The sequence below is a fragment of the Melanotaenia boesemani genome, chromosome 13, assembly GCF_017639745.1.
Source record: "Melanotaenia boesemani isolate fMelBoe1 chromosome 13, fMelBoe1.pri, whole genome shotgun sequence".
In the NCBI taxonomy this organism is placed as follows: domain Eukaryota; kingdom Metazoa; phylum Chordata; class Actinopteri; order Atheriniformes; family Melanotaeniidae; genus Melanotaenia; species Melanotaenia boesemani.
The window spans coordinates 5,355,472-5,375,751 of record NC_055694.1 but is presented as its reverse complement, the minus strand read 5'-3'; the positions used below and the strand labels follow the sequence as shown (position 1 = coordinate 5,375,751).

At 38.4% G+C, this 20,280-nt stretch overlaps 1 protein-coding gene and 1 long non-coding RNA gene across 2 annotated transcripts; one reads left to right on the top strand and one right to left on the bottom strand.

Annotated features, from left to right (window-relative positions):
* Positions 1-3,180: 3,180 nt before the first annotated feature.
* On the bottom strand, positions 3,181-12,895 carry LOC121652319. Its single transcript, XR_006012583.1, has 3 exons — positions 12,885-12,895; positions 11,355-11,359; positions 3,181-3,329 (listed from the first exon to the last, which is right to left on the bottom strand). It is a non-coding gene; the product is annotated as an uncharacterized LOC121652319 (long non-coding RNA).
* mul1b (mitochondrial E3 ubiquitin protein ligase 1b) lies at positions 7,898-14,819 on the top strand. The gene is made up of 5 exons (XM_042005042.1): positions 7,898-8,022; positions 9,518-9,663; positions 9,764-9,851; positions 9,954-10,074; positions 13,671-14,819. The coding sequence occupies exons 2-5, from the start codon at positions 9,544-9,546 to the stop codon at positions 14,398-14,400; spliced, it is 1,059 nt and encodes a 352-aa protein (XP_041860976.1). The 5' UTR covers positions 7,898-8,022; positions 9,518-9,543; the 3' UTR covers positions 14,401-14,819.
* Positions 14,820-20,280: the final 5,461 nt, after the last annotated feature.

Here is a 20,280-nt window from a genome sequence, read left to right as displayed (position 1 = left end):
TTGAAGGGCCTCCTTGGGGGTCCAGGGACCAGAGGTTGGGAACCACTGGTCTAAAGTACAGAAAACATATTTTTTTTCTCTCAATCTTTCCATTTTAGTAAAGAACTGGTTTGTTTCATTTTTTGAATATTAAAAGACAATTTGTATAATAATAAAAGTGTTTAATCAGAGCTGAAACTTTGTTCAGTAATTACAGCAGAAGCAGCTGAACAAAATTAAAGTAGAGTTTAGCTTTATTTTACATGTTTGCCGTATCGGCATCTGTACATTAAACATACTACAAGCAACCATTACTTGCTGTGTATTTCTAAAAATGTTTGGTTAAGAAGGCTCAATAGAGAAAGGAGCTGGAGTGGATGTTGCACAGGCAGGCAGCCACACTGTCAGGCTTTTTTGAAGCAGTCACATCAAATTCCTGCTGTTATCCTCCCATAAAGCTGCTGCTGTCACTTGTTATCTTTGTTTCTGTCTGTCTGAAATCTGGGTGAAAAATGTGTCGTGCTGGTTTTTGAATGGGAGCACTTATGTGACAGATAAAGAAATGGAAAGTGGGAGGTTTACGTGGGCAGGAGAGGTGCATCAGATCTGTGAGGACTGTCTGCAAAACAAGGTGATTAATGTTGAACGGAGGTCTTTCTGTTCATTTTGAGGTTGAAATAGTGGGAGAACCAAGTTATAAATTCTTCAGGCTAATCATCCACATGCCATGCCGATTATTTCATGCTGTTTTAGCCAGAAAGGTTTTTCCATGGCAGTTTTTCAACATTTTTAAAGCAGTTGTTAAGAGAAGAGGTCACAGAAGCATTCTGCTTTAAGTGCTCTAAAGCAGCATCTATCTACCTGATTTTCTTTGAAATGTCAATTTATTCACAGTATTAAATTAGAGATGATGCAGTTCACTCTCAGACAAACAGAATGTCTTGAATTTTCTGCACCACCTTAAGCTTCTTCTGTTTTATAGTCACCAGGAAATATTCAACCCTCAAGCACTGGATTCCCCACATAATCGAGGTTTAATAATTTTACTACAGACTGTAGAATCCATTTCATGCAAATCACAAAGTTTGATTCTCTCGAGGCATTAGTAATTAACCCCACAAAATCCTTGGTTTCTTGGAATGTAGCTTGTTGGCAGTAGCCTCGAGTGCTAATGTTGATGCGCAGGAACTAACTAAAATACGAAAGGAGAAAGCAGTGAACATGTGTGTTCCTCTTTTAAGCTTTAGTATTGGATAACCAGCTTTTTAACCTTAACACAACTCTGAACACATTCTGCCAGTGCTGTATTGTTCCAGCCAGCATCATCAGACTGAAGCTAATTTTGTTTGCTGCTTTTGACCTAGCACCATAATAACTGATGCTAAAAGCACTTTGTTGATTGTTGACTAGTCTTGCATCTCCTATTTAATATGCACAACTGGCACATTTAAATAAAATAAAAAAGATGAGCTGGAGGAAAGACTGTGCAAAACCCAATGATACATTATTCTACATTCAATGTCCACTTTATTAGATACACCATGCTAGTACAAAGTTGACCCACTTTTTCCTTCAGAACTGCCCTAATTCTTAGTGACATGGATTCAACAAGGTGTTGGAAATGTCATCGTACATCCTGTATGACCTCTTCTAGAGCTATTCCTGCAATGTGTTAGTGTTATTTTCACAGTGGTCATGGCTAATGTTTAGCATGAAGACCACAGTGATTTTAGCATGCCTCAAGTGATAGTATAAAGGTCTAGGCAAGGCAAGTTTATTTGTATAGCACAAAGTTCAACAACGACAGGGTGATTCCAAGTGCTTCCCAGAATACAAGAAGCATAATTTAACATTAAAAACAAAAGTCAGGTTTAAATATTCAAGCTTAAAAGAAACAGTCCAGATTTGGACTTTTAAATAAAAACTATTGTAATGCAGCAGAGAACAGGTGGGTGTTTAAAGGCTAAATAAGTAGCATCGACACCTAGTGTTTCAAATCAGAACTGCAGTTAGTCTCACTTAATAAATTAATTTGATAGTAATTCCATAAGTTTATAAGGACAAACACACTATTCACTCGGCCAAAACATCATTACATTTGTTGTAGTGAACTAATAGGCCACCAATTTACTCCACTAATATCTCCATACAGTCACACAAATTCATTTAAGGAGCGCCGAGAAATTAATTAAACTAAAATGTTTGGTTCAACTTTTCTGTTAATATAAGCAAAATTCTGGTGTTAACGTCTTGTGGAGAAACTTTGCCAGCTCTGCATCCATCTTGAAATTAATTCTCCACCTTTCAAAAGATTCTCCAGTCTTGATTCTTGTTTTATTCCATTTTTGGTAGTTTGCTTTTTAACAGGATGTTGAGGCTTTTTAGGTTTTTCTGAAACTATTTCTGGTCTGCTTCTTTTACAAGCTTCCATTCCTGCACGTTGCTGCTCTTTTAACAACATAAAATACCAAATGCTGCGTTGTTGTTGTTTGGCAACCGTGGGGAGTCGCATATGATTGGTTAAGGAACCAGGAAGTAGGAAAGAGCAACACATTGCACAAAGTTATTCCGTCACATAAGTCTAACTTTGAAAGAGAAAAATTTGACAAAGACATTGTTGATGTAGGAGATAGATTTGTTTATAGGGAAGCTTCCTTTTATCATTCGCAACAAATGAGAACATTTTAAATTATTTTTATAGAAAAAAATCCTAATTATTCAGCCTTTCACCTGGATTTAAATTAACTGAGTGTTTCAGCTAATCTGAGGCTTTCTGGGAGTTTGTTCCAGATATGTGGAGCATAGAAGCTGAATGCAGCTTCTCCATGTCTGGTTCTGACCCAAGGAACTGATAGCGAACTGGATCAAGAGGTCAATGATGTATTTTTGTCCTAAACCATTCAGAGCTTTGTAGACCAGAAACAAAACTTTAAAATATATCCTCTGACAAACAGGCAGCCAGTGAAAAGACCTCAGAGCTGGACTAATGTGGTCCACTTTCTTGTACTTTGTAAAGGACTCTAGCAGCAGAGTTCTGAATAAGCTGCAGGTGTCTAATTGATTTTTTAGGTAGAACCTGTAAAAACACTGTTAAAATAATCAAGCTGACTGAAGATGAAAGCTGGGCTAGTTTTTCCAGGTCCTGCTGAGACATCAGAGGTTTTACCCTTGATATATTCTTAAGCTGATAGTAGGCTGACTTTGTGATTCCCTTAATTTGTTTTTCAAAGTTTAGGTATAAATAGTCTAAATCCCTACACCCAGATTTCTAGCCTGGTTGGTGGCTTTTAGGTGTAAAGACTGAAGCTCTGTCGTGACCTTTAATCGTTTCTCTTTGGCAACAAAGACAACTCTGTTTCACCCGACTTGTTAAAATTTAATCCATATGCCTTATAAAGATGCTTGCATTCCCAAAAAAATGTAAAAATTGCTAATAAAATGCAGTTTGTTGTCAGCACATGCCGATATAAGCCAAATTTTTAATGCCAGTGATCTACTGAATCTTTCCTCTCCCCTGATGATGGGAGGCACAGGTCAACTGATGAATGCAGTGTTGAGATCAGGATACTTTTACATCATCACTCATGCGCCAAGCAAACTCTAGGGTTGAAGATTACAATTCAGAATCCGTCAGGGTTTATTTTCTAAGGGGTGTTTTCTACAGATTCGTAAAAAAATGACTGGAACCGGTGGGACATGGGATATGTTAAATATTTTGATTCGCCAGGTTGATTCAGTGCTGATCCTGTGAAAGTCGTTGCATGCTAGTTGCATACATCATGTGTCATCACATCATCATGCTCTCATGCTGAGATGCTGGCTTGATGCATGAAAGCTCACACCAGGTATATCTGTTAATACCTTCCCTGCCAGCTCAGAGGTGAGACCCCCACGTGAGTCCCAGCTAATTGTATTCATTTTCAAACACTTAATGGTCCTGATTCAGACTTGCTGGATGAATAATGACCTTATTCTGATGTAAGATATGTGACACATGATGTTATATCAGAATAAGCTGTGTGTACATGTGCTCGTTTGTTTGTTTTTACAATTATTCAAATCCACTCAGTCATGACATGACCTGGATTTACTTTAGATGTTCTTTTGTTATTGTTATATTTTTTGAACCTCAAAGCTCTGCATGCACTGATGGCAGCACTTGCATTGAGTGAAATGGCTGCTAGTTATTTGTTTCACAGTTCACTCTGAGGTAAATGGCTCACAGAGTTTTATCAAAATATATTGTGGTGGTTTGGATAGCTGGCAGGTCTGTACCAACTATACAAAGAATCACAAATAATGGGGGATGTTTTGGGGTTTTATTGAGGATAAACATTTTGTAGATGCAGATTTTTTTCTGTTATCAGTTATTCTGTTATTGCAGCCGTGGATAAACTGCGAGCTGCGACGGTCATCTCGAGGCCAGAGATGCTCCCCCATACTGGGTGGCTTGCAGGTGCAACATCACACTTTGTATGCAATAAATCAAACTGTATTTGTTATAGCTTTTCACAATAACCAAAAGTACTCAAATTGCTTTACAACAGAGTCATAAAATGGACATAAAAGCAATGCATAAACATGAAATAATTAAAACAACACATAGAAGCACAACTGGAAAGTGCTACAGTGCTGCAGGGTATTAAGAGCCTTCCAGAAGTGCATAAAACAGACAAAATGAGAATAACAAAACACACCTAGAAACAAGACTGTCCTAGTCGGAATTAAAAGCCAATCTTAAAAAGTGGGTCTTCAGCTTTAATTTAAAAAGGCTGAAATCAGTAGTAATGTAAATGTCGGGGGCAGTTTGATTCTAGGAGATCACCGATCACCCAGCTGTTTGTATCTTAACCCTGGGTCTTCTAGCAGAAGCTGGCCCGATGAACGCAGGGCCCTGCCATAATTACAGATAATTAAATTTTCTCAGACAAGTAGGAGGGCGTCAGGCCATTAACAGCATTAAAAGCAAACAACAGAAGTTTAAAATCAATTCTAAAATGAACTGGAATCCAGTGGAGCGAGGACAGAACAGGGTTATGTGTTCACATCTGGATGTTCTGTACAAGTTGGAGACGTGAAATTGAAGACTGACTGAGGCCAACAGTAGTCCAGTCTTGAACTTATGAATGCATGGATTGCCTTCTCAAGATCCTGTCGGCTAAGAAAGGGCTTTGCATTGCAAACGCATTCATTGTACCAGACAGCTGCACTAATTTTATGTGCTCTGCGATGGCAAATGCATGTAGAAAAACTTGGCTGTGGCAAGGAAACAAGCAGGAAAACATTATAAACAATATCAGAGAAGAAGAAAAAAACATTCTAAATGGTAAGTTGTTGTTAGGAAAATCAGCCTGTTTTTCTCAGTCAAACAGTAATAAGCACAATAAGGTATTATGATACTGATCTCAAAGATAAAGGATAAGCATTCCAGCCCCTCAGCTATTGCTATGAAAAAAAAATCATATAATCAGAATCATGGTGAGATGGTGCTCATGGTGACATTTATAGTCTTGAAATGTTGGAAATATATTTTCTTAAGTTCCTCACATGCTTTGCAACCTGCAGCTAAGTCCGAAAATAACTGGACAGCAACATAATTCAGCTGTTCAGCACAACACTGTCAGTTTACAGTTTTGTCATAAATATGGGCAGAAAAGGTGCAGACAGAGCTTTAGTTTTAGGACCTTGACAACCAAACCCGAGGAAAGGTTTACGTCATATAGATAACTCTCATTGTCAGGTTGGACCTCCGTTTGCCTTCAGAACTGCCTTAATTCTTGTTGTGATATGTTGAGCAAGGCGGTGGAAACATTCCTCAGAGGTTTTCTCCATATTGACATGCCAGCATCACACAGTTGCTGCAGGTTTGTCGGCTGCATCCATGATGAGAATTTCCTGTTCCACCACATCCCAAAGCTGTTCTACTGGACTGAGATCTGGTGACTGTTGGAGTCCAGTGTTGATTATGATTGATTGACTGATTGAAGGTGGAGCTGAAATGGAGACTCATCAGTCCAGGTAACTTTTTTCATCTTCTATTGTCCAGTTTTTGTGAATTGTAGCCTCAGTTTCTTGTTCTTAGCTGACATCTGCTTGGATGTGTTCTGCATTCAGAGATGACATTGTGTATTTCTTGGTTGGAACCATTTTTATTCCTGATGCCTTTCTATCATCTGCAGCCAGTGTGATCACTCTCCTCTGACATCAACAAGACATTCTGGTCCAGACAACTGCTGCTTGCTGGATATTTTTTCTATGTAACCCTAGAGATGGTTGTGTGTGAAAATCCCAGTAGATTATCAGTTTCTGAAATACCACTTAAATTCTTTTTCTTCCCCATTCTGATGCTGAGTTTGACCTTCAGCAATTTATTTTTAATCTTTATGTATGTAAAGTCTCAGCTACAAGACAGACCTGTTTGACCATGTCTACATGCCTTATTAGATTGATTTGCTGCCTTGTGATTGGCTCATTAGATATTTATGTCAACAAGCAATTAAACAAGTGTGCTTAATAAAGTTTCCAGTGAGTGTATACTGCAATAATATTCTAATGGAGTCCATTAGAATAATGGTTAAATTTTTCTGTCATGATGCTGCTTCAAATTTGTTTTTACTAAAACAGAACTATATTTTTAACAATTGCACACCTGTAAATTACATTAGTTTGTGCTTATTTAAAAGTTTGGAATGATTTTCTTTTCTATTTTTTTGTACAGAACATAGCTGAGTGGTGGTTTTTTATGTTCAGAAATCTACTTCATGTCCCGAGGAGAAAATATAAATACATCTGTTTACATATTTATATACATGTTTATGTATGTATTTATATACTGTACATCCTCACCCTTTCAGACCATACACTGTACATATTATTATTTTTTGTGTGTGTCTGTGAGTATCTTCTTGTTTGATATGACTTGTGTGCTTCTGCTTACTGCATCTGTGCTGTAGCAACAATGCAATTTCCCCACTGAGGGAGTAATAAAGTTTTTTTTTATTCTTATTCTTAAAGTGAGATGTGATTCTCAGTATGTTGTGAAGATACCTATATTTTCAGACTGAGTGGAATTTTGGAGCTATATGTAATTTATTATATTAATAAAGCAGTGCAGAAATTGCCCCCATTTCTCAGAGGAGACTGCTGGCTGTTTGTTGGAGGAAGGATTGATCGCTGAGCTGCTGATTTGTAATAAAACCCTGAACGTAAGGCAGGTGTGAGTGATCACCAGAGATGAACAGGTGTGTCATCTGCCTCCTAGACGTGATACCAGTCATCACTCACAGAACCCAAATCAAACTTTTTCCCACCTTTCCAACTTTTCTTTAATATGTTTTCCTTATAAAATTTTACAAACAGCTAATCATTCTCTATTATTGCTTTATCAGTGATAACAAAATTAATTCCAAGTTTTTACTTATACACAGATTTTTGACAGAATGTCAAACAAAAGATTGATTCAAAAGGTTTCAGGTAAATATAGAAATTCTTGCTCCGTTTCAGTGAGAAGCAGGATTTTTACAGCCTGACAGACCAACAGCTGCTCATTTTAATGCCACAAGACTGATCTATAAAACTTTAATTAGTAAAATAGAAAATGTTAGTACAGTCCACAGCAACTTAGAAACTCAGTCTTAGTGCACATTCTGTAGGTTTCACTTAGAGTATCACGATGTACAGGAAGGAAGGGGAAACCAGTAAGGAAATATAAACCTCAGGGATTGATGGTTTTAAGGTGCCAGGGTAAAACCATGGAATAAAGTAGCTTCAAAGCTAAAATGTATTTAAGAGAACAATTACCCATATGGAGTTGACAAATAAGTGCATTTTATAGTTTATCTGGATGTGGAAATGCATGTAGTTTGTGCAACTCATGGATGTTAGAATAGCATTGGAAAAGAGCACGAGCCTTAACCAGCCTTATCCAGTGGATCTATACTGACATCTACTGGCGGTGAAGACAACAGCACGTCTGTGTCTCTACTAACGAAAGTGTTGACCAGAATAAGCGCTGCACCTCCTGACAGACGAAGGGAGGTAAAAGTAAGTTCTTACTAGCTGATATTAATTACCAGTCTTTCAAGTGTGACAGCTGCAACATATTTAACACTAAGACTTAAACTGGCTTCTTTGTAGTCCAGGCAAAGCTAGCATACCGCTAATTGAGTTAAGCTAGCGAGTGTGCTCAGTTAAGGAAGTGTGAGCTAGTTTGCTGGCTAACCACAATATTATTTACTAAACCTTAAAAGGGAAACCACACGACATGCTTGGAGACATTAACCGAACTTATATTTAATTAATATAGGGATATCACCGTTCTGGGTCGTCGTTTTCCAGTTAGCATTGAGTCATGTTTATGTTTAGTGAAGCTAACTTCCTGTTGTGAATTTTACTTTACTGTCTCACTGAGGTCTGTGAAACACCATAAGGGGAATTGTAATAAGCTAGCTAATAAAAAGGCAAACAGAAATAGAATAATGCTGCTGTTCTCCCTAAATGAGAGGGCTTAATGCTTTATTTAATTTAGGATTATTTGATTAATTTGGGGCTTTTTAAAAAATCAAATAAGCCTTCAGAAATAGAGCTAACATGACTAATCTAACACGATTAATACAGGATCAGAAAAAGACCTGAATTGGCTATTTTTGCTGTTTTATGTGATTGTATATATAAATTCTTTGCGATTGGAACAACTGGAAATTTTGGGAAAATTGTTGGACTGGATGAAAAATGACTAAATTGGTAAAATAAATAAATAAATTTAGAGGTTTCATCTAATTGTTAAGTAGTTTAATATTTATGTCAGTTGAGATTCAGGTAGTTTGCCATTGAACTGAAGAAATCTTTGTTGGAAACAAAAATAGCTGCACATGTTTATAAATAATAAAATAATTTTAAAATTAACATTAGAGAAACATCAGATATATAAAAGCAGTATAAAATTAAACTATGTAAATTTATCAGTTTAGAAAAACATAATTAAAAAGAAGATGGATAAGAAGCCAATCATATGCCTATAATTAAAATATAGAAAATATTGGAGTGTTATGAAAATCCAAAAGTATCAAATTACAAAGTAGAAGAAAAATAGAAATGCTTTTTTAGATCAGGTGTCAAACTCTGGTCTTTGAGGGCCTCTATCCTGTAGGTTTTAGATGTTTCCCTTCTCCAACACACCTGATTCAAAACAAGTGGCTCCAACAGCAAGTTTTGCACAATGCCCCATTAATTTCAGGCAAGTGTGTTGAGGCAGGGGAACATCTAAAACCTGCAGGACAGTGGCCATCAAGGACCAGAGTTTGACACCTTTGTTTTAGATGTTTTCAACTCGAGTACACCTGATTCAGATGACCAGAAATGCTCGTCAAGTTCTTTACAAGCCTGTTAATGAGCCATGTATTGCAGTCAGGTGTGTTAAAGTATGGAAAAGTCTAAAACGTCTGGAGCTGGGGGGTCCTGAGGACCAGGATTGAGAAACACTGCTCTAATTGACTGTCACAAAGATAACTTTAACCTGTGTTTGTCTCTTCACTCACAGCGACGCTGAATGCTGCAGATTGCACGATGGAGTCCAGTGGAAAACCATCAACTGCACAGATTGTGGTTTTAGCCACTAGCTCTGCCCTGACTGCCATCTTCTATTCCATTTACAGGGGCAGAGCTAAAACAGTTGCCAGTTTAAAGGTCACCAGTGTTTTTGTGCACGCTGTCTTTGTCACATGTCTGAATTTATTGCCAGTCTTGTTCTCTTTATCATTGTTATTTTTATTTCCCTCATGTATAGGAAGCAAAGAAAATCTCCATTGATCAGGATTTGAAAAACATCCTGTCTGAAACCCCCGGCAGATGTGTCCCATATGCTGTCATAGAAGGTTTGCAAGGCCATCTTAAAAGCCTAGTGTATCTTAACCGAGGAACTTCAACCTATATGCAGGAAAATGACAAGTTACACTATCTGTTGTGTTGCACTACAGGTGTGGTGCGATCTGTAAAGGAAACTCTCAACAGCCAGTTTGTTGAAAACTGTAAAGGCGTCATTGAGAGGCTGACGCTGAAGGAGGAGAAGATGGTTTGGAATCGTACCACTCACCTTTGGTAAGTCAGCTAATGTGATATTTTCATGCTGCTTTGCAAAAACTGTCTGCAACTGGCAAACTGCTCTCCAAGGGAAAACAAATCAGTTTCTAAGTTATTGTTCTGTTGATTTCACAATGAAACGTCATGTTTTTGCTTTAATTAGTCCAAGTACGATCATAAGATTTTAACATTTGCTCAGAGACTGATTTTATTTAGTTAATCAAATCTTTCTAAGGCAGTAACGTCATGGGCAGAGCAGATGGCGCCACTGACGCAGACAAGCCCACTGCCTGCTACACAAACACACATTTCGTGGTGTACCTCGTCATGTTTAAGGAGCGCTCTGACATTCATCAGGGAGGAGAGCACTGTCAGCATCACTTTTGTAGGCTTGATAGGTAATTAGTTGCAACACATTAAACAGCGTGTAAACAAATCTGCAAATGTCACCGTTGAAATGTCACAGTTGAGATGGTGGTGTGGTTTCTTACTGTAAACAGACACTTGCTTCACGCTCACTTGAGGGCAAAGGGAGCTTTTTCCAGTTTATTCCCCTTCAAAACCCTTTTATCTTTCATTGTTGATGATTAGAAAACACATTTACATTATTTATACATGCAATACAAAGCATTCTCAGTGAGAGATGACTTCTTCTCTTTGATTATTTTCATTTTATTCATAGCCATATTCACAAATAAACACCAGACATTTTCTGGGGAATATGCAGACAGTTCGGTCTGGTTTCTGTAGCTGCTGTCCACAGATGTGCTTCACAGAGGGAGGTTGTTGTGCTCTGACAGCTGACAGTACTAGAGAGGAGGTGCCGGGGAACATCTGTATAGAGCACACAGGAGGTGGGACATACTAGACCAGTAGCATCAATACAAATTTCAAATAAATAACTTCTAATATAAATAAATAGGTATGTAAATGTGTATTTACTGTGCATATTTGTAGAAGAAAAACTCAAAAACCACCATGATTGTACTGGAGAATTGCCTGTATTTACACTGGCTGATTTAGATATAATTTGGATTTGATCTTGGGAGCGTTTTTGGAAACATCCACACAAATCTGGGTGTTTCAGGTGTTTTCCTCCTGGAAATGTCTGGAACATTTCAGGACTGCAGTGCATGTGTAAAAGCAGCTTTATAGTTTCTGTTTCTGCTTTGTCACACTGGGTTGCAGCTGCCCACACTGCTTTTCAGGAAGGAGTGTCAGATATGACCCACCAGTGGGAGAAAATTTAAGAAGGCAGTTGTTTTTTAGTTAGATTTGTCTGGCAGCAGGGGAAGTACTTACCCTCCAGTCATCTTCACAAAGGAGCTGCAACCCTGACTTGCTTGTTAGGAAACACTATTTGTGGCCAGTTAAATCCAGGGAAGGTCTTTTTTATATTTTTTATTTACTTGTATTTGGTAACACTTTGAGGCCAGTTTCTGTTACAAAGATGTAGTGAAAGTAGAATTAGCTGTTCCTGTGAGACAGCTGTGTGAATGCCGCCTGCTGTGGAAGTCGTGCTGAAAATAGTCTTAACATGACTGGTTCTGGAGCTGAAGGGCAAATTAGAAAAATCTGAAGAAGTGTTAAAAATGCAGAAGATTTAGAGTCATTTCAGAAGACAAACTGATGTTTCTAATTATTAAAGATTCATATATTCGTATGTATGCCATCATACAAGGCCATCACATAACAGAACCAATGATCATCTCTTAGACCGTGTGTTCAAGACAAGCCATGATAGCCTTAGTTAAAGACTAACTTGCTTCTGCAGGTGACCACAGTAGTCAAGTCCAGTTTTTATCAGAAAAACCTTCTTACAAAACACCCCCAAATGTGTTCTTGTCGGTCTTAAACATTTATCATCACATCACTCAAGTTTATGCAGGTTTTCATAGTAATTTTAAGGTGCTTCTACTTACTTTTGTAGTAAAACATGGTACAGCACCTAGCTACTCAACCAAGCAGCATCACTTTTATAACTCCAAAGAGCACAGAGATCATGTAACCCAAGGGTGTCAAACTTATGGCTCAGGGGCCCTAAAGCAGCCCATCAGAGGGTCCAGTCTGTCCCGTGGAAAGAATTTTGTAAATATGAAAATGACATAAAAGACATTAACTGCAATTTTTTTAAATAAAAGTAACTTTTTCATTTGTTTACATGAGGTTATATTTTTTATACTTATATATAAAACATTTACCAGACGGGGGATAACTTGATATTTATTTAATATCTTTCTTACTTAATAGACCTGACTTTAGTTTGTTTTATGAGGAGAGTCAGTTCAGGTAGTCATGATTACTACACACATGTGGAAATGTACACGTGTGTACGCTTAAATGAACTTCTAGCTCTTGACAAGTTACTCTAATCATCATGTGAAATTCAGAGTTGTTCCAGTTCCTGTGGTTTTATAGATTCATTGTAATTTTGAAGTATAAATACACATGTAAATAAACTGAGGCTAAATATTGTTTAACAGCACTTATGAACCTAAAATTTCTTGAGGAAAACATGTTCTCTAAAAGGATAGCTCATTCACTGTGAAATCTTGATTATTGTACTTTTTTTTTTTTTAACTAAAATGAGAAGTTTTTGCTATTTGCAGGTTATTATGCTCTTCACTGGTCCAGCCCACTTGAGATGAAATTGCTCTGTCAATGGCCCCTGAACTAACATGACTTTGATCTTGTTGGTCTAGGCTGGTGCTTTTAATACAGCCGAGGTCTTGTTTAAAGCTTTGAGGGCCTCGGCTGTTCACAGTGGCTCCCCTGGACTCTGGAATAACGCTTACCCTCCCACTCAGTTTTTACAAGTCTTCCATTACTCAGTTTTTGTCCTTCACCTTTCATTCAAGTTCAGTTTGAGTACCATCAGACTTTTTTTGTTGTGTTCTTTTTTTACATTTATTTTCTATTTTATTGCTTTTATGTTTCATTTTATTGTTTCCATTTTATTAATTGATGGTTTCTTGTTTTTTTTAATGAGCTTGTGAACCACTTTGGTCGACTTCTCTGTTTCTAAATGTGCTGAAGAAGTGAATTTGACATTGATTTTCTTGGAAAGTCGACAGTCATGCATGCAGCCTCATTCGTAATGCAGCTTAGGCCCTCGACTGCTCTTCTAATAAATCAAGACTCATCCTAACATTTAAAGAAATGCTTTACATTGTAAAACGATAAAAGGTAGAAATTCCAAATGTCAGGGTACACGTCTTCTGAATGATCTGAAAGAAACAGCTGAAAAAGAAACGATGAACCAAAGAGCCTAAAGTTATTGTTTTGGTCTTTTACGACATCTTTACATCATGCATGATGAGGAAGTGATTTATGATGCATGTACCTTCTGACTCAAATCAATGGTTCATTAACAGGCTCGTGCAGAACTGTTGTAGTAGGGAAACATCTAAAATCTGCAGGACAGTAGCTCACGAGAATCGAAACTGGAGATCACTGCCTTAAGGTTTTTTTTTAAAAGAAAAACTCTAAGTATGTAGAAGTATTTAAGTTTTCCAAAGTTTATCAAGTTTATGAAAAAATCTTTAATGTGAATTTCAGTCCAATAAGCCAGAATGCCGATAATGAGCCTTGTTTTTACTTTTATTTCTGAACAGGAACAGCACAGAGAAAGTCATTCACCAGCGCACCAACACGGTTCCATTCGCTCTTGGGTCTCACGATGAAGACATTGCAGCATCAGTTCGGGTTATACGACCATTAGATGCTGGCGAGTTGGACCTGGAGACCACCTACGAGAACTTCCATCCCACAGTTCAGTCCTTGTCTAACGTCATTGGCCACTTCATCAGCGGAGAGCGACCGAAGGGCATTCATGAAACAGAGGAGATGCTACGAGTGGGAGAAAGTGTCACAGGAGTGGGAGAGCTGGTCCTGGACAACAACCTGATCAAGCTCCAGCCTCCTAAACCAGGTTTCTGTTATTTCCTCACTCGGCTGGACTATGAGTCTCTCCTCAAGAAGCAGGTGAGCAGCGTCAGACTGTGGAGGGTTCTGACCCTCGTGTTCGGGGTCGCTGCCTGCTCCATGCTCCTCTTCATCCTGTGGAAGCGCTACCTTCACTCCAAACAGAGCAAGAGGAAGAAAAACATGCTGGAGGAGTTCAAGGAGCATCAGAGGAAACGTATGCGTGAACTCAACATAGCGGAAAGCAGCGTGTCACCCAGCAGCTGCACTGTGTGTCTGAGCCGTGAACGCTCCTGCGTGTTTCTAGAGTGTGGTCATGTGTGTGCCTGCATGCAGTGCTACGAAGCCCTGCCAGAGCCAAAGAAATGCCCCATCTGCAGGGCAGCTATTGACCGGGTGGTGCCTCTGTACAACAGTTAATGTGTGGAAGCTGATTCAGCATCACAATAAACCTGAAAATATCATTTGAAAGCAGTTCTTTCAGGCTTGAAAAAGAGCAGTTTTTATTTTTACTCATACAGATAAATACTGGCTGTCTCTGTGCTGAATCATGTTGTAGTCAAATGATCAAATTCATAAACAAATGAATATTGATTGAGAAATTTGTGTCATCTTGAGAGAAGAAAAGAGACTCTGAATTGCTATTGATTCAAGAAGTGTTTAGCTGCACTTCCAGGCAGCAATTAATCAGAGGAGTTGAGAACATTTCTGACACTGTTTTGAATACTTCATCACGTTTGGTACAGTCTGGTGATAAAATAAAGCTTAATGTACACTTGTTGGTGTCCAGCTTCTGCTCTTCATGCTCAAATAAACTCACTACTGTTTCTTTAAAGTTTCATGAACATAATTATCATTTGTTATAAAGGTGCATGATTATGTTTTATGTGGGTAATCAACATCATCCATGCCACAAGTTAAAATATACTGTAAAATTCCCATTACAGAGATGAGCTTAATATATACCATGAAAACAGGAAGAGGAGGATAATCATGAATGATCACATTCGAAATGTTTCATTGTTTATTAGTTTAGTTTCAGTATATTAGATTTTTTTCTGGAGTGGCCTCGCTCAAAGACCATATATCCGCCTTGTTGATGAAAGCTGGAAACCTCAGAGTTCTGCCTGCAGCTTCTTATAGTAAGACACTTGTAGTTTTTAAGGACTGAGCAGGTGTTGCTCTTTAATGTGGGTATTCTTAAAGAGGTCTTCTGTTGGAATCTGCTAAAGAACTGTTCAGTTATCTAAGGATTCATCTTTGCCTCAACAACGAAACGAGGCCCATGATGCTCTTTCCTTATGATGTGGAGGCGAGTGTTTTCTCTCTAACAGCAGTCCTCTTTTAATGGCTTTAGCTTTGGTGAGGCCTTTGCTGCTCATTTAAGGTTGTATTTTGTGCGTTGCTGTGCAGAGGTGGTAGATGAAAAGCCGCAGTTCGCACTACAAAGAGTGGTAAGGGAATCATTTTACAAGTTTCAGTTCTTTTTCTGAAGAGTGGGAGAGGAAGCAGACTATCCTTTGGATGTCTGGTAATGAAGACATGCAGCGGGGGGCTCAGCATACAGTACATTCAGCCACCGCATGCAGAACAAATGGTGACTTGGGTGTTGTGCAGAGACATCCTCGGGGACATCGCAGCTGCTAATAGTTTAGAAATGAAATCAACCCAGTGTTCATCTGCAACTGAAACATCATTAAAGGTAAATGTGTTCCAGGACAAATGAAGGCTGTGTCAATTCAATGATTTCATGGGGATTGAGTGAAATGAGGAAAGGTTTGTGGTTTCTGCCAGGAGAGGGAGATGTTGGCCTTCCAGAATAATCAGGGATCAAGGATTTGGAAGCAGATACCATGAATGAGCATAAAAATCTGTAATTTGTTCTGTAATTAAAGTGGCTATTTAAACCTCTGCCCCTTTTTTTTTTCCTTGTACAAGGTGATGAACGAATTAATAATTAAGATGCCAGAATTTTTTACCCTTTGACTGTGGACAAAATGTTAAAAAAAAAGAAAGATTTTATCTACAGTTTTATTAGAAAAATAAAGGTCTGAGCCAGACTACAGGCAGTAGAAGAGCCTTCAGCACGATTCAGCTTAAAACCAGCAGGAAAACACATCTGGCTGCACAGGGGACCATCTTAAGGTAGTTTTAGCAAACAAGAATGTTGTTTGCATTTTCAAATGAGTCATTTTTATTTAAAATAAAAATCCTATCATCGTTTGTTATGATGTGAAGCCTCAGGTATATTATGTAACCTTGCCTCAGAACCTTGATGATATTACATTAGTATTCAGTTGTTGGCCCTCAGAGAAGTACTTTGCAGGAGTGAGCAATGCTGGTTAGTCTCTGAAGGAACCTTAGCTAAATGTCAGATATAAAGTGTAATCAAGCAGGAAGGAAATGATGAGCTCCTTGTTGCATGAACCAAAAGCCCAATTCACCCTCAGGTTGATAACAGATGAAACTAACTGAAGGAGCAAATACTGATTCTTTTGCTTCTTTTAGTCTCCGTTTGTGTGTTGTTCAAACAACTTACGTTAGTCTTTAGGAATTTACAGTCACTCGATGAACCATAAATTTGACTCAGGATTAATCCTAGCAACATGATGGTTTTCTTAAAAGTTATGTTCAGTACTGAAATTTATTGACAATTTTTAGCTTGTGCTGCGCAAAGTCAGCTCAGACCAGACATTCATGGTTCCTCATGATAATGATGAACACTGATCAGCCACAACATTAAAACTACCGTTGGGTGGGTGAATTACGCTGGTCTGAATGGAAAGCATCTTTCTGCTAGGAAAACCTGCATCTTTGCATTTACATGGATTTTACTTGAATGGATTTATTATTTGTAAAGAATTTATTTGTGAGAAATGTAAGTGTTTATGCAACTGTGGGCTCAATATGCAACTGTCTTGTAATAGTTGCAATGACTTACTATCACGTGGTTTCCAAACCACCAGGAAAGAAAACAGAATATTTGACTTTTGCTAAGCTCTGGTACAAAGTGTGTGATGCTGTGTGATTTGATGCTAACAGAGAACAAATATAAGAAACATGCAGCAATAGAGACAACAACAAGCAAAAAGTTTAGTGTGAAAAAAAAGAAGCAAAAATATGGTCCAGTGCAACCTCTGCGGTTAAAGCTAGCATATCATGAGTCTAGCATGACTAAGCAGGAGTTAGCAACCTGTGACCAATATCAGCACTTCTGCAATGACTTGGGGAAAATAGATTGTAATTCTGTGTGGACAGATTTGTTTACGTCAGGGGTGCCAAAATCTGGTCCTCAAGATCTACTATCCTGCTACTTTTAGATGCATCACTTCTGCATCACACCTGAATCAAATGAATGGCTCATTACCAGGCCTCTGCAGAGCTGAATGAGTGTGGGTGAAGGAATTCAGCCATTTAATTCAGGTGTGTTGGAGAAAGATTGTATCTAAACGTAGTAGGACAGTAGATCTCAGGGACCAGATTTGGGCACCCCTGGTTTACATTGATTGTTCATGTTGCTGGCTTATCCATACGCTTGATTTATGGCAAGAAATTAGCAAACATTTCCAGAACAAATACACAGTATTAGTTGACCAGTACCAAGCCAGACAGGCACAAAAAAAAGAAAGTAATTTTAGAACTTCTGTGGAAAACTGAAAAGTGCAAAAATACTCTAAAGAAGTAGATCATATCCCCAAGGTCTACTACTGCTGCAGGTTTTATGAAGACATAATGAGGCGTGGAAAGCCCTTTACAAAGAGACACATCCATTAGATTATCAAGACATCTATTCTTAGACTTAAAAAATAAAATAGTTCAGAAAATTAGAGATATGTCTCTCTGTCAAGGTTTGGACCATTAAAATGAGGACAAACATCACAATTCAGGAAACTGAGTCAGCTCCAGCAGACTCGCCTGTGATGTCTAACAGTGTAAACAGCACTGTGGTGTAGAACTCTGACAGTGCACATTTCTGTCATGATACATGAAAAAAAAAACAATAATATGTTAATTTGTTTGCTTATTGCCAGTTACATTTTGGAGTGAAAGAAGTTTTATAGCTCTATTTGGTGAGATGGGTGGTACTTTTATTAGTAAATGTTGCAGATCCCTGCTGTAAAAAGCATCCAACAGAAGTTTCTAGTAGAAATCAGCAGCTTTGTCACCAGACAAAGAAGGTTTAATGTTAGATATTAAGAGCAAATAACAGACCTCATATTAAAAATCAGATCCAAATGCATGCTACCCATCAGTTTTGTTTAACCCCTTATCAAGCGGGGTCATTTTGGCAAAAAGGCCTGTAATATGACCTCTCCAAATTAGAATTACTGCTGTAATTGAACCCTCTGGATTGTAAGTACAGGCTTGGGCTCTTTGTAAAGGTAACACTCTCTAGTTTCACCCACAGCAATCAGAATCACTGTATTACTGATAAAAAGTTATACACTTTAGAACACACAGAAAAAAACATTTTTTTGTCCTCGCCTAACCTGTGCAGACAGAATGAAACCAATCTTGATGGGAAATATTGATGTTTGACCTATAAAGAGCCCTCAAAGGTAAGGAAAGTCAACATTTAAACTTTCTGCTTTTCTGTAAAAAAGGCTTTAGTGTTAGTGATGTGGTTGTTGCGTGTCAAAATGGTTTATATCATCAAAAAGACGAGACTTTGAGCTTTCATTTGATGTATATATTGTGGGCATTCATGGTGGAGGGGCTTGCACACATGGCTGCAATGTTGTTGATTAGTAGTCATGTACACTGTGTGCAGAATTATTAGGCAAATGAGTATTTTGATCACATCATCCTCTTTATGCATGTTGTTCTACTCCAACCGGTACAGGCTTGAAAGCCTACTACCAATTAAGCATATCAGGTGATGTGCATCTCTGTAATGAGAAGGGGTGTGGTCTAATGACATCATCACCCTATATCAGGTGTGCATAATTATTAGGCAACTTCCATTCCTTTGGCAAAATGGGTCAGAAGAGAGATTTGACGGACTCTGAAAAGTCAAAAATAGTGAGATGTCTTGCACAGGGATGCAGCACTCTTAAATTGCCAAGCTTTTGAGGCGTGATCATCGAACAATCAAGCGTTTCATTCAAAATAGTTAACAGGGTCGCAAGAAGAGTGTTGAAAAAACAAGGCGCAAAATAACTGCCCATGAACTGAGGAAAATCAAGCGTGAAGCTGCCAAGATGCCATTGGCCACCAGTTTTGCCATATTTCAAGGCTGCAACATCACTGGAGTGCCAAGAAGCACAAGGTGTGCAATACTCAGGGACATGGCCAAGGTAAGGAAGGCTGAAAAACGACCACCACTGAACAAGACACACAAGATAAAACGTCAAGACCCATCAAAGATGAGCTTGTGGGACCTTTTCGGGTTGAGGATGGAGTCAAGCTCAACTCCCAGTCCTACTGCCAGTTTCTGGAAGACACCTTCTTCAAGCAGTGGTACAGGAAGAAGTCAGCATCGTTCAAGAAAAACATGATTTTCATGCAGGACAATGCTCCATCACACGCATCCAAGTACTCCACTGCGTGGCTGGCCAGAAAAGGTCTAAAAGAAGAAAAAATAATGACATGGCCTCCTTGTTCACCTGATCTTAACCCCATAGAGAACCTGTGGTCCCTCATCAAATGTGAGATCTACAGGGAGGGAAAACAGTACACCTCTCTGAACAGGGTCTGGGAGGCTGTGGTTGCTGCTGCACGCAATGTTGATCGTGAACAGATCAAGACACTGACAGAATCTATGGATGGCAGGCTTTTGAGGTGGTTATATTGGTCACTGATTTGTTTTTGTTTTGTTTTTGAATGCCAGAAATGTATATTTGTAAATTTTGAGTTGTTATATTGGTTTCCCTGGTGAAAATAAGTGAAATGGGTATATATTTGGTTTTTGTTAAGTTGCCTAATAATTATGCACAGTAATAGTCACCTGCACACACAGATATCCTCCTAAGATACTAAAACTAAAAAAGCCCCACTCCAACTTCCAAAAATATTCAGCTTTGATATTTATGAGTCTTTTGTGTTCATTAACATTAATCCTCAAAAATACAACTTGCCTAATAATTCTGCGCACCCTGTACCGGGACCGGTACGTCTGCATCGTAAGGGGCTAAAGGGAATTAAATTTATTTATTTTATCTGCACAAGACGGAGGAAACTGTATGCAACTGTAGATGAGCTGAACACAGGTAGGAAGTGCTGAAGCTGTTTCTGACCACAGATTCATGGACTGCGCTTAAAGTAAAGTTGTACACGTATGTACCCTTCACATCATTATTG